This window comes from Balaenoptera musculus, chromosome 17 (assembly GCF_009873245.2).
Source record: "Balaenoptera musculus isolate JJ_BM4_2016_0621 chromosome 17, mBalMus1.pri.v3, whole genome shotgun sequence".
Classification (NCBI taxonomy): Eukaryota; Metazoa; Chordata; class Mammalia; order Artiodactyla; family Balaenopteridae; genus Balaenoptera; species Balaenoptera musculus.
In genome coordinates, this window is record NC_045801.1 from 69,266,044 (window position 1) to 69,281,194 (window position 15,151).

General features: G+C 38.4%; 1 protein-coding gene across 6 annotated transcripts in view; it reads left to right on the top strand.

Annotated features, from left to right (window-relative positions):
- Nucleotides 1-15,151, top strand: part of PDE7A (phosphodiesterase 7A) — a 349,141-nt gene that overhangs the window by 314,117 nt on the left and 19,873 nt on the right. For 5 of the 6 annotated variants that reach the window (XM_036830353.1, XM_036830356.1, XM_036830354.1 and 2 more), the window contains 2 exons: nucleotides 10,670-10,821; nucleotides 12,643-12,706. In XM_036830353.1, the coding sequence (XP_036686248.1) occupies nucleotides 10,670-10,821; nucleotides 12,643-12,706 (216 nt within the window). Of the gene's footprint in view, nucleotides 1-893; nucleotides 955-10,669; nucleotides 10,822-12,642; nucleotides 12,707-15,151 lie in introns of those variants that run through there. The other variant, XM_036830359.1, reaches the window with a different exon arrangement.

Sequence of the window (15,151 nt, forward strand, 5' to 3'; positions counted from 1 at the left end):
GCATCAAATTGACTAGAACTGTATATCTTCTGCCAGTTAGACTTCATAGGGTCCCATTTGTATTTCTCTAAGTATGATCTGTGTTAGCTGTAAACTGAATTCAGGCTGGCTCCTGCCCTTCTGTTGAATCAAATGTCTCATGTTGTCTTTATTATAATGACCCACTCTGAAAGCAGACAAAACTCTTCTTAAGTTTTGCCTTAGACCCTCAGGTGCATTTGATTTTGTGTTGTTTCTTATCTTCCTAACAGGGCTGTGTTAGACTTGGATACTTGTTTCATACTTAGTGATATGATCAGAAAGAACATCTGTTTCTGTGTTTATTTTGAGCTTAAAAGCTTATGTCATACTGATTTTATTGTCTTAGTTTATCTTAGTCTTTAATGTATAGTAAACTCCCACACAAACTCAGGTCCTCTTATATTCCAAAGCTTTTACTGCTGCTTCCCTTTAAGAATAGAAGTTGTTGCGTGGCGTTTCCCTCAGCCGTGACTTTTTCTGTTACATTGTTTTTCTTATTATCTTTCATACTGTACTGCCTGGTCACCACTTTCCTATTTACAAGCGTTTGTTTTTTTTTTTTAACCATTATTTGTTTGATTTGCTAAGGTGGCTGTCCATGATTTGTAATTTAGTCTCTCATTCAGATGTGAGTGTGCCAGCCTCTACTTATAGTTCTGGTATTATAGACTAAGGTCATATCTGTCTGGAGTTTCTATTAAATTTTAGTTTGTTCCCAGTCATTCATTTATCTTGAAATCGTGTCTGGTTGTTTCAGAAACATTTCTGTAATAGTTCATAGTCACAGGAAACAATCTCATGTCCTTTTCCCCTGTCTGTTCATCATGCATGTTCCTGCCTCCTTCCTATAACAATCCCCTTGCCAAGCAGTGCCTGTAGAGATGAGTACTGCTGTGCTGAATCGAATTAGGAAACAGAGCATTCTGCCCACCTGTATGTATTTTTTAAAATGTATCTAGTTTTCCAGGTGATAGTGAAGTGCCTGCATTTGAAAAACCACTGATTTTTGTTTCTTTTTTTTGTCTCAGATTGAAAGAATATCTTATCTCCTAGATATCTTCTCTAACTTCATAGCATAAATTAGGGAACCGATACGGTTTGGACCTTAACCTTAATAAAATTTAATGATAGTTTAATTCTGCCTGTCCTTTGGAGAATTGGAGAAACTGGAGATTTAACTTTAAGCTTTATTTTGTATGTTATACAGTAAAGCTTGTGTGCTTTCTTTTCCTTCTTTTTCTCTCAGCTCACTAATAAGGGAATTAGGAATGTAACAAATAAGGAGCTGTGTTCAAGTCCTAAGTTTGAGCATAAGAGGGACCCAACATGTCACATATCTCATCTCTGTAGGAGAGTTGGGAGTGATATTGCTCAAGACGTGTTGATTTCCCAGCCCTTTTGTTTCCTTAACCTATTACCTATATTTCTTTTTTCTGTCCACTTTCTAATATGAAGGAGAAAAGAAATGCCTAATCCATAACAATAAGAGTAATCTTTTAAAGAGGGTTTTATATTGACTTTTATCAAATCCTGTCAAAGTGAATATTGAATTCTGCAAACTAAAGTTATAAGAATTGCTTAAGGGAAAGAATATTAGTTTATTCTCATGTTAACATTGATCTAATTTTAGATTATGAGTAGCTCATTTATTTCTTTGATTTGTAGTGAAGCTTGGAATGTCTATATATTTGTTTTAAAGTAATGACGCATGCATATTTTGAAATCTTTAAATATGTGCATTTAATTCTACAGTATGTAAAAGTATACAGTGGTCTTCAGGATGAAGTTATGCTATCATGAAGAATAAATCTGGCTTTGTTAAAATAAATAGTATGAAGTCATGTGCTTAAAAATATTTAAACATGAAACCAATGTTATATGTCAATTATACATATTGTTTTTAAAAAATTGATATCTGTAACAACTACAGCCATTAATGTTAGTGTTTATTCTTTGCCCAAAAAGACATATTGCTGTATTATCTCATTTGATTTTTACAACAGTTCTGTAAGACCTGTTTTACAATGAGGAAACTGAGAATCAGTTCAATAACTTAAATAACTTTCCTAATGTCATAAAACTAGTAAAAGGGGCAGGGCTGGGATTCAAAATCAGATATGTAACTCCAAAGCTGATGTCTTTATTTGCCCTGCTGTACTGCTTCTCCGTATCAGAACAAGCTATACTCTACTGAAGACCATTGCTCTAAACACCTAGCTGTTTTTTCTCCATTTATCCATGCATGCTAAATGTAAAAATTCTTCCAGGAAAACTTGAATTTAGATGTAGCTAAATGTGTTTATTCAGTATTAACAGTAGGCTTTCTGATATGGCTTCTGTTCTTTTTAAGAAAAATTAAAGAGGAGATTAGAACGAAGAATGTCTTAATATTTTTTATTCAGTTATCATTCAGTATGACCTTGCCTTAGACTAGAGTTAAAACCTTACAGCACTGAATTGTAAAAAACATTTTATAACAGTCTCCAAGGGTAATTCATGCTAATGCATCTAAATGATTGTTACGGTTTTAAGGTAGCAGATATAGTGACTGTAGGACTCCCTCTTGTGGACAATTAAAGCAAGTGGTGGTCAAGTCTGAAGATCCAAAGGCTTTTCTGTTAAAAACCTCTTTTGTCTAATAACTAAATATCGGTGACATCTTGGCCATGCCGTTTGGATGAGAGAAGAGGGTCTGTAGGAGAGTGGGGAGTGATACTGCTCAAGACGTGTTGATTTTCCAGCTCTTTTGTTTCCTTAACCTATTACCTATATTTCTTTTTTCTGTCCACTTTCTGATATGAAGGAGAAAAGCAAGAGAAAAACATGGCTTCTAAATTTGCTGCTATCCCACATTTCATTACTGGCTCACAGAAGCCAGGAGTGGATGACTGGAAGTAATTCCCATGATCATTAAGTAACGATGCTCATTTAGTTTTGGTGGGTTGATTAGTTCGTTCGTGATCACAGAGTGAGGTAATGTGATATTTTAGACGACAACCAGCAGCGCCAACAGTTCTTAATAGTAACTTGATTAAGTCACTGAGCCCTGTCGGCTTTCTAAGCTGGATTGGAATGTAGGTAACCATGTAAACTAGAACAAGCCCGAGACTGGGCTTTAATAAAGACAACTTTAATCTGTTGTCTGTTATGCTGTGAAATAAATACTGGTGTGTCTCATGTCACAAAATGAGTTCGTGAGAATATTGGTTAATAGGGTCAGATTTTATGTAATATGGTCAGGGGGTGAGCCTTTTAGCCATTTAAGTGAATGAAAGTACTAGTTAAGTTCTCAGGATCGTGTTCCCAGTTCCCCATGTATCCTCTTTTTATCTGTTCCTAAATGATACTACTTATTCAACTTGACACCTTCTCAATAGTGGCCTCTACTTGCTTGTTTCAGTATAGGAATTTTATTTTTAATCATTATGGGGAGTCAGTGTGTATCTGTGTGTGGAGGAAGGCTGGGGGTGGGGTGAAGCAAACCTGAAGAAACTAAAATTTTCCATCTTAACATGATCTCATCATGCTTCATCCTTGATTCATAGTTACTGATTCCCTTTTCTTAGATCATATTTTGGAAGCTATTCTAGGATAGTTCTGGAAACCTCTCTAATTTTCTTTTGGAAAACCTATTCTCCAGTTTGATAATGTGTTTTAGAAGCCATTGAAATGTGCTCCTATGTGCTTGTTCTACTTCTGAGGGTTTGTTCTAAGGGAATCAGGACGTGTGCGAAGATTTAGTCATAAGAATGTTTATTACAGAATTGTTGGTAAGAAAAATGAAAGTTAGGAGCAGCCTAACAGCAAAAAGATTTAGTAAATTATGATAGTTTCATACTTTAGAATAATATGTGGCTAGTAAAAATGATGGCACATGTAAGTGCCATTTATTGACTTGAAAAGATGTTTGTGAATTCTTAAGTTAAAAAAATGCTGTGAACTCTCTGGGATAAAAGAGAAACTGTATGTTTACGCATATATAGGAAGTAATTCATAGAAAAATACCTAGAGCACCAGGCTGTTGATAGTTGTTGTTTCTGGACTGCTAAGCCTTTCCATGCAACTTGTCCCCATTCTCAAACCCTGGTTGAGCGAAAGAGAAGGCTTAGGGCAGCTACTCCCAGAAAGGACCAGGAAAAACACCTTTTAAAGGAAAGGGATAGTGTGACTCAAAAATAACAGGGTAGGAAGCTCTAGGGGTTGGTTCCTCCATCAAAACAACCACTAAACTGGAAAAAAAAGAAAATGGCAGAATTAATGATTTCAGGACTCTGGACCCTGATTGGACACTTATAACAACCAGGGGAGTGCCTGATGAGGGAGGGGCTGCTGTTCCTTGGCAGTTGAGCAGTATGCACAAACCAGTGATCATCGCCCGCTCCTCAGCCCCTCGACCAGTGGGGAGAGTGGCCCGTGTTTCTTTAGTGACTTGCTGAAGCCGGGTGGGCAGTGGGGACCTAGTCCTCCAGAAATTTGGGGTTGTTTCTAGATGTCAGTCTGGCAGATCCTGAGGGTTAGGCACAGATGTTTGCCTTGGTTTCAGCCCTTTCAGCTGCAGAGGCTTTGCCCAGAAGCATCTACCAGAAGATTTAAAGAATCGGGACTTCTCTCCCCACCCCCCAGCCTTTGGAGCCAGACATTTAAGGGAACTCTGTGTTGGGTCTTTGGCTGACTGCAGGGATACTGTAGCAGGAATTTTAGTGACCACACCCAGCAAGGAATAAACAAAGTCAAATAGATATGCAAAGACAAAAATAGTTTGGTCACAAAAGAGTCACAAAACAGATGGCTTCTGCCCACAACAAGCAGAAATAAATAGCCCTGGAAGAGTGAGAGATTAGATTTCCAGTTGCCCCAGCATAATACTCACAATGTCCAGTTCTCAGTTAAAAACTATAAAACATACAAAGAAAATGGAAAGTATGGTCCATACATATGAAAAAAAGAACTTCACAAAAACCATCCTGAGGAAGCCCACACATTGGAATTGCTAATCAAAGATGTTAAATCAACTGTCTTAAATGCTCAATGAACTAAATAGCAAACCGCGGGCAAAGAACTAAAGGAAATCAGGAAAACGTTGTATGAACAAAATCAGAATCTCAATAAATAGAAATTATAAAAAAGAACCCAACAAGTTCTGGAGCTGGCAAGTATGATAACTGAAATGAGAAATTCACTAGAGGGATTCAGCAGCAGATTTGAGCAGGCAGAAGAAAGGATTGGCAAACTTGAAGATAAGAACATTGAAATAATCCAGACTGAGAAGCAGAAAGAAAAAAGAATGAAGAAAAATGATGAGAGCCCAAGAAACCAGTGGGGAATCATCATGGGTACCACATATGACTCATAGGAGACCCAGCAGGAGAAAGAAGAGAGAAAGGGGCAGAAAAAATGATTTGAATGGTGGAAAACTTCCCAAATCTGATGAAGACATGGATATACACATCCAAGAAGCTTAGTGAACTCCAAGCAGGATAAACTCAAAGAGATCCACACAGAGATACGTTATAGACAAATAGTTGAAACCCAGAGGCAAAAAGAAAGATAACTGGGTCAGCCATGGTAAAAGCACCTGAATATTGAATATGTTTAATGCTAGAGCTGAACTTAAAATGCAAATGGGGATTGGAGTGAAAGGGGGAAAAAAGCACTCTAACAACTAACAAACACTGGAAGAGGAAAAGGGAAAGAAGATGGGATATAGAGTGATTTCCTGTATGGTGTTATTTCCTGTTTGTAATAATAAAACATTAAAGGATGATATCTAAAGCTGACAAGTAGTGGAAAACAAGTAGTGGAAATATAAGCATATTTAATAAAATGAAGGTATTTTTGCAAATTGTGAAGTTGTAGCAGTGCCCTTCAGTAGAGGATTGGTTCAGTAGATTATGGTCCATCCATATGATGGAATACTTTGTAGCCTCAGAATGAGGAAGGTCTCTGTGCACTGATAGGGAAAGAGCTCGGAGATAAATTTAAACAGTGCAGAACAGGTTATATGGTATGCTGCCATTTACGTCAAAGAAGTAGAAACATAGTATATAATGATGTTTCCATATATTTGATCCAAAAACTCAGAAAGGATACCTGCAAAACTTTTAAAAGGTGATCATTTTAGGGGAGAGTTTGGCAGTTGGTTGGATCAGAAACTGGGTAGGGGTAAGGTTTTTCACTGTGTTCTTTTCTCCCTCCCTCCTTCTTTCCCTCCTTGATTTTCATTTTTGAAACGTGAGTGCAGTACATATTAAAAATTAGATTAATGAAAAAAAATCAGATACCACCCCTCCCCCCATTCTGGTCCTATAAGTCTCAGGCAAAGCTTTGAGGTAGTTTTAATTACCATCTCTGCAAAGTCTCATGGGATTTTCAGTTCTTTCTAGAATGTAATCTTCTTAGGTATAGGCTCCTCAGGCCCCCTAGGTGAAGAAAATTCTTTTCACTGGATGATTTGCCATTTCATTTGGACAGGCTCTCTGTCCTTTCTTAGATTGTATGTGAAATAATCAGTAATTGTTAAGGCTGGTTCTATCGCTAAGTGAAGGTCTGTTTCTTGTCCTGTTGTGTAGGTTATTTGTGGGATTAGTCTTGCCGGAAGGCATTGGGTTCCTATGATGAGTGAGCTTTTCCCCTTCAGTTAATATCTAATATTCATGCTCAACTTAATATGGTCAAAACAGAACTCTTGATAATGAGTCCCAACTTCAGGGCTCTGTGAAACAGGAAAAAAGACACGAATTATGGTTAGTTTTTTTTCAGTTAAGGAAAATGAGACATTGAGAAGTTGTGACTTGTGAGAAGGTCACCTGGAAAATAGGAATAGGGCAGGGGGAGGTACCGCCGTGATCTCGTGGGTAGAGCCCTGACTCCCAGACAGTGCCATCTGTCTTAACCATTGACAGTGTGAATCCTGCCATGTTGATGTAGGGACTTAGCACAGTGGACTGAGCCCCTTCAAATGAGGCTTATTAATTTTTTGGACCTTATGTAGTTATCCTCCCAAAGAGATTCTCAAGTTTACTTCAAGGGTGGATTCGTTTGGACATACAATTTGGGAGCAGTGTCCACGCACAGGATGCAAAGGAATTGCCAGTGATAAAATTGTTACCTTTTGTGTGTGATTTAAGATAATAAATTGAAGGGAATGTTCATGAGGTCATGCTTAATGACCTTGAACTCTTTTAGGTTGCTTTTCCATAATGAATAGAATACGTGTCTTCTGCAACATTTTTTAGAAGCTTTCTAAATGCCTTGGCTCTAATGCGTTAATTGTATTGCATTTCTACTTTGGTTTCTAAGGTTATATTTGTAAAATGGGGATGATAATCTTTGCCATCTTCACAGGATTGTTGTGATTATTAAATGGGATGGCAGATGTGAACGTGCTTTTTGTAAAACAGTAAAGTGCCTTGTAAATGCAGAGATGGCAGTACTCGTATTGCATTAATTAGTTCTCGTCTGCTCCCCATGTATTCGTGTCATTCCACTCTGTCCCTTCCAGGTCCAGTCTTTTCTAGGAATAAGACTAGAAGGGTCATATTAAATACTTGTATTTCTGGGACTTCCCTGGTGGCACAGTGGTTAAGACTACGCACACCCAATGCAGGGGGCCCGGGTTCGATCCCTGGTCAGGGAACTAGATCCCACATGCATGCCGCAACTAAGAGTTCGCATGCCACAACTAAAGAGCCCGTATGCTGCAACTAAGACCCAGCACAACCAAATAAATAAATAAATAAATAAAGTGTATATATATATATATATATGTATGTATGTATTTAAATACTTTTATTTCTGCACATTAGCTTTTTTCCCTCTGTTTCTTTCTGTACATACTTTCATCTAAATAAGGACAATTTTGAATAATGGTATACACAGAATTTTATCATAAACAGTCAATAAACCATACTGTAGAGATGTAATAAGAAACTTGTGAGTAATACTGTGGACACACAGGCTTTGTCAACAGATCTGTGTTTTAAAATCTAGTTGTCAGGGACTTCCCTGGTGGTGCAGTGGTTAAGAACCCGCCTGCCAGTGCAGGGGACACGGGTTTGGTCCGGGAAGATCCCACATGCCACGGAGCAGCTAAGCCTATGTGCCACAACTACTGAGCCTGCGCTCTACAGCCCTCGAGCCACAACTGCTGAGCCAAAGTGCCGCAACTACTGCAGCCCGCGCGCCTAGAGCCCGTGCTCCGCAGCAAGAGAAGCCACCGCAGAGAGAAGCCCGCACACTGCAGCAAAGAGTAGCCCCTGCTCACTGCAACTAGAGAAAGCCCGTGTGCAGCAAAGACCCAACACAGCCAAAATAAATAAATAAATAAATTTATTAAAAAAAAAAAATCTAGTTGTCACCCTATATTGGCTGTATGATCTGATATATAATCTCTTGTAGATTCAGTGTGCTCATGTATAAAGTGGAAGATAATAATACTCGTTTTTTTTACATTGTTGAGGGCTAGGTGAGATACCTTTTTTTTTTTTAATTTGTTCATTTTATTTACTTATTTTCGGCTGCGTTGGGTCTTCGCCGCTGCGCGCGGGCTTTCTCCGGCTGCGGCGAGCGGGGGCCACTGTTCGTTGCGGTGCACGGGCCTCTCATTGCAGTGGCCTATCCCATTGCAGAGCATGGGCTCCAGGCACACGGGCTCAGTAGTTGCGGCTCGCAGGCTCCAGAGCACAGGCTCAGTAGTTGTGGCGCATGGGTTCAGTTGCTCCGTGGCATGTGGCATCCTCCCGGACCAGGGCTCAAACCCGTGACCCCTGCATTGGCAGGTGGACTCCCAACCACTGCGCCACCAGGGAAGCCCTAGATACCTTTTTTTAAAGCACTTGGAACATTACTTTCACTGAACTTATTAAACTAACCTAATTTCCTCAAACATCCTAATTCCAGTTCAAACATAATCGCTTGATATTAATAACGTTACCATTTTGGTGCTAGTCCTTTTAATGTAAGTTACACTGATAAAGATCAAAATTTAGCTCCACACTTGTTTTAGATACTCTATTTTAGATCCACTGGGATGAAAAATGAAAAAAAAACCCACGTAACTCTGCGTTATCTTATTTCTGGCTTATGTGAGTGTATGGGAACCTCAAAACTCATCAGGTATTTCACAAACAGTATGCATTTATTCATTTACTCAATATGTTTTCTACATACCTACATGGCACTATTATTAGGCTTTGGAATACAAAGATGAAAAAAAATAATCCGTGCCTGTATTGGAAGTCATCATTTGTTGAAGGAGACAGATAAATAAGCAATTGTAATAACAGCATCAAAAGTAGTGTGATAGGTGTCTGCACGGGTAGCCTTGAGAACCCAGAGGAGGTGCCTCCCATCTCTCCTACATGGGGAATGTGTATATATAGGTGTCCAGGTGTGCTTCCCAGGGAAGGTGTCATCTGAGTTGAGTCTGGAGAGAGCCAGAACCTGGAACATGAAGCCTTTTCTTCCAGGCCAAGAAGATGGAGTTCATTTTAAAATGATGAGGGATCAGTGAATACTTTTATTTAGAGCAACATAAACAGATTTGGAACTTAGGATAATTACCTAGATGCATACCTCCAAGCAGTGGCATCAACATCAATTTTATTATCCTCTACATTGCCATCATTTATTTAATACCTGTTATATATCTGACTCATGTGTATATTATCTCATTTAATCCAGCATCCTTTGAACTAGATATTGCCATCATTTTATAGATGAGAAAGCACTGGGTGATAGAGGTTAATAGAACAGTTAGTGACTGGACACACAAGAGAGAATGTGTTTGATTACCTGTCATTCCACCAGTGGGATGTTAATGGAAGGTAAGATGAGAGATGATGATCTGTTGATCCTTAGTCTTCACTTTCATGTTTTGTATTATGAACATTTCACTTAACTTAGTTAGATTCTAGAATTTAAAGATAACATTCATGACACAAGACAGCTTGTAACCAATGTCTTTTATTTTGTCTGGTGCCCCAGAAACTTTGGTTCATTCTAACACTGCAGGGACACATGACCGTTAGACTCATGGAAAGAAAGCATATCTGTATCCAATGTGGAACCACATTTTTTTTTCTAGAGTTTTTCATCTTGCAGGATTTTTATCCCTATCCTTTAGAACTCTTACAGGGTATAAGCTACTTTATTCTCCATTCCATCTCATTTTCCTCTGAATAAAATTCTCTTAAGGAAAGATTTGAAATGATACCTCATTAGGATTTGAGATGTTTGAGTTGAATAATTAATTCTTAAAGTCTCATATATAACTTGGGACCTGGCTTCTCAATATGAAGGATAGTTTGAAACTAGATTTTGTCTTTCTGCTTCATAGTGTTTGTATAGTGTATTGAAGCGATGGAGTGAAAGGTAATAATTCTTAGGAAGTTAAAAAAAAAGAACTGATTATTAATCTAACCACACTCCTCTTTAGCTTTCTAAATGCTGATAAAATTGGCGATTTGCCCCTTCATTCTTAGCTCTTTAATTGAAAGTACAAATAAAGTACCTCTTCTCTCCTAGAAATATGGCATGGCAGCTGATTAGTTTTAAAGAAATATTTGTATGTAACTAGAAGGGGTACAACAAAGATAGGGTATGCACAGTTTTGAGTCGCTCTACTCACCTTTTACTCCTTTTCTTTCAGCTCAATCTGAAATCGAAGTTTCTGTGTCTGCAAGGAATATCAGAAGGTTACTAAGTTTCCAGAGGTATCTTAGATCGTCACGCTTTTTTCGTGGTACCAGCGTTTCGAATTCTCTAAACATTTTAGATGATGATTATAATGGACAAGCCAAGGTGTGTATGGCTTTTTCAAGAAAACATTAATTTTTAGATAAGTTTAACGAAGCCTTGTTTTTCCCATATGGTACTGATTTATAGAGCCGTTTTTTGTATGTGAAATCAGTTGAACCCATTTTTCAGGTTTTCCCTTTAGAGCAGCTAGCTGTTCATCCTATAATTAGGTATTACAGAGCAAGGAACATTTCTGAAGTAACTAAAATAATGAAAATGTTTTCGATTTATTATAACAGCAAGTAGATCAATAGAAAGTTAAGCTATAAGATCACACTTAACGCTGGGAAGAATATTATGGATTATCTGATCTAATTTCTGTATTCTGTAATTAAGAACAGTATGGCCTTAAAAAAAAAAAAAAAAAAAAAAAAAAAAAACACTATGGCCTAAATAGTATAAGGGACTTGGTTGAGCTCCCCCAGCTGGTTAGAAGTAAACCCAGCACAGGAAGACTCATGACTTTCAGTCAAATGATTTTTCATAGTCTCTTGTATCACTGAGATATTTGGAAGATTTAGATTTTTTTAAAATTAAACTCGGTGATTGTGTGCATTGTTTTCTTTATATAGTTTAAAAGAAGTATGTTAATGAAGGTGGAAGTTAGTTGAGGTTGTTTTTGAACAAATGAGGATTTTTTAATAATCTTATGTTTCTAATATTTGTAAAAGTATTCTTTGACTTAATACTTACAGGCCAGATGTTGTCAGTTTGTGTAGATAGGGTCAGGGTACCCACTCTACGGTTATACTAAAGTGAAAAAATTTGCCTCCCAGTTTGATAAAACAAATCAGTGGAAAAGTACTGATGCTTTCCTTAAATTTTAAAAAGTTCACAAGTTTTGTTTTTTAGAATGAGAATATTATATGTATCATTGGTTGTTAGTATTATAATCCTAACCAGTAGTACCTTAATGTTGCTTATGTCGATTAGGTCGTAAATGTATACGACAGTGAACTTTTGGATACAAAATAAAAATTTTTTCTTGAAAATAAAGTCCACAAAATTTTCAGGTTGCAAATATATGGTGTAAAAATATCTATTTGAGTTTTAGGGTTGTAGGATTTATTTACTTGGCTGAAATAACCATCAACCTAAGAATTAACGTAGTAAATGCTATTGACTATTTTATAAGGATATTTAAAGAATATAAATAAATACCCATAAATTGGGAGTGTATTTTCAGAAAACGAATAACAAATAATTTAAGTGTAGTATAGTGTAGGTGTCTGGTGCCTAGGTTCCAGAATCAGACCACCTGACTTCAGATCCCAGCTCTGTTACTTTCTTGCCGAGCAAGTTAGTACTTTTTGCCTCTTTCCCCATCTATAAATGAGGATTGAAAACAATGCCTGCTTGATAGTGTCGGTTTGAAGACTAAGAGTGAGTAAAGAGTAAAGCACTTTTAACAGTATCTGGGATATAGCAAGTATTCGGCTATTATAAGTTACTTTTATTCGATTTTAAAAATCTGGTTTCTAGACCATGCAGTGTATGAACCACACTTCTGTGATGTTAAGTTATATTAGAATTCTTGACCGTTCATGGGAGTATAGGAACAAGTCGAAGGGAACATTAACCTGACCTATACGTTTATTAACTGGAAAACAAAATAATAATTGTTTTTTCAAATGGAGTCTATCCCTTTGGACATATTCTGGAGCCGTTTGGAAAGGTCATGATTAAAGGGAGAATGATACTTAACATTTCTTAAAGTAAATCAACCACTTCCCATTTTCATTAACTTGCCTGTGGACTATCTACAAAAGATGGAGAATGTTACTGAAATTAAATTACAGTAGGAATGTTTGGTTTTCATTTCAGTGTATGCTGGAAAAAGTTGGAAATTGGAATTTTGATATCTTTCTATTTGATAGACTAACAAATGGTAAGTGAAGAATTTGACTTACTCAAGTTAATGTATTCTCGAGATTGCTGCACTGATGGTACAGCCGCTGGTGGGTGCCGCTTTCATTTACTTAGGTTAGGAGCCCTCCGTTGGCAGAGGGAGCATTGTTGTGTTGCTTCTTTAGTGACTGATTTGTAAGCCTAGAGAATCAATCTAAACATTTATTTTTCGATTATTACTCTTAGTAGTAATCCAAGGTAACCACTGTCGTCATCACTTGGGCATCCCTTATTAATGCTACTGTTACTAATAACCCAAGGCGAACACCACCATCTCATTGTTCTTGATTTTTCTTCTTTGGTTTCTTCTGTACTGTAGTCACAGTGACATCCTCTGATCTTGTTTTCCAGTTTTGACAGCCCCAGATATGTGGTAGGTTCATGACCTTTTGAGAGATGGCTTTTCTTCTAGCTCTGGCTCCTAGGCCTTCCTTTCTCTGCGCACTTGAGAGATGGCGTGTTGGGATCAGCAACAGTGGTTCCTTCTGGCCCTGCTTCTCCGTGGCGGGGTCGGGTGGGGTGGGGTGGGAAAGAGCTCGTGGCTTCTTGAGGGGGCGTATCAGAATCTACGGAAAGTATGAGTACTTTGAAAAAGACAGGTGATTCTGATCTGTTTACCTCTTTCTGAGTTTTGTTTTGCTTTGCGGGAAGGGTTCATTTTTCTTTATTCTGTTTGGGAATGGGAACAGAATTCCCTTTGAGAATCATTCTTTATTTAGTGTAAAATTTTTGGCATTAAAAAAAAGGTGGTACCTGTAGTCCGACTAGACTTTGCCCCTTTTGCCTTAATATGTTTTAAATGAAGCAGAGTGGAAAGTTCACTGAGAGGAAGTCAGTTCTGATGGTTGAGAATGAAATAAATATGTGATTCACTGCCGTACTTTGAAATCACTTTTTTTTTCTTATTTTACTTTGGAATAAAGCTCCTTTCCTAAGAAAGCCAAATATGGGAAATGGACAAGCAAATAGAACCGTATTCATCTTGAGAATAGCATGGGCCCAGCTTTTTAGTATCACTGCATCATTTGCTCTGAGCTGTATGGCCAGGCATAGTGAGGATACCTTTGTGATCACCTTCTAGTTGTCTGTGGACTGCTGACCGAAAATAAACTGGAGCGACCCAGGCACAAGTGTAAAGACAGTAAAGTTCTCCTCAGTGGCAGAGCCTCCCTCCCGCTTCCCTGCCTTTTGTGTTTCCCCCTTTTCTCTTCCTGCTCCCCTCTCTTTTGCCCTCTGGTGACTAGTGTCTGTTCCTCTCCCTGCCCTCCTTGGGCCTGTCCACACAGAAAAGGCTCTAATATCATTTAGGGCCCATCAGAGGCTCTTACTATCAGCTGTCCTTCCTTGCAGCCGTCCCCTTTTTGAAAATATAGGTGCCTCAGCTTCTTCTAGATCTGGGAAACTCCCCTTCCCTAATGCACCACGAATGTTACTTCAGTCATTATCTCAAGATAAACATAGATAAGGCAGTAACACCTTCAAGGTCTAGCCTCACATAAGCACTAACAGCTCTTAGCCTATTCTTAGTCTCCTGGGACACTTGTCGCCCACTGAAATAGTTGATTGTTTTTCTCTAGATTTTATTTTTGAAAAGAACATGCCTGCTAGTCAGGGGGCGTGGCGATAAAAGCAGAATGAGGGTGACAGTGCAGGATGGGCAAAAGTAGTAGCCACTACTCCACGGCAGTTAAGTAGTGCACTTGGCTGTCCTTTGATCGCCTCACTCCTTTTTGCGGAGAAGGTGGCCGAGTGGTTTCTTCCTGGAGTTGTTAGGGGTCAGTAGCAACGACCCATGGTTAGCCACCCACCTGTGCTTTTACAGACGGTGATATCTACGTTCAGTGCACTACAGTCACCCAGAAGTTACAGGAATTCTATACACGAAGAGATATTATTGGGAAACAAATGGGCAGGAGAAAATTCCTTTAACTTGCATTATTTAATTGGGTCTGCTTTCCTTTCAAAGCTGCTTAGCCTGAAATGAATTCTGGATGATATCCGTACATAGTATCCAAGTATATAGTTTTCCCTTCTTGCTATTGATCCGGTGTGTTCTGTGTTTCTTCCTCTGGTGATTTCCCAAACGATACTGTGAGGAGGGCAGGGAAGAAACAACACTCTGATTCCCAGCTTGTCCACTGCAAAGCGGGAAGTAGTTACTATCTGGTAGGATATATTTGATGTTGCTGTTGCAGGAATGAGTTAGGTTACATGAGATAGCAAGATAGGGCTAGTCACCCCCAAAAGTCACTGGTGCATGAGGACCCTCGTTGCCAGGCCTGTGTTATAGCCGTAGCCCAATCCTACCAGCTCCCAAGTATTGAAGAGAATCACATCCTAAAACCTGTCGAGAGCCGTAACACCTTAGGCAGGTCCGTCCTTTGATATATCTTTATATAAAGGGTAACTTTTCTGTAAGTACGAT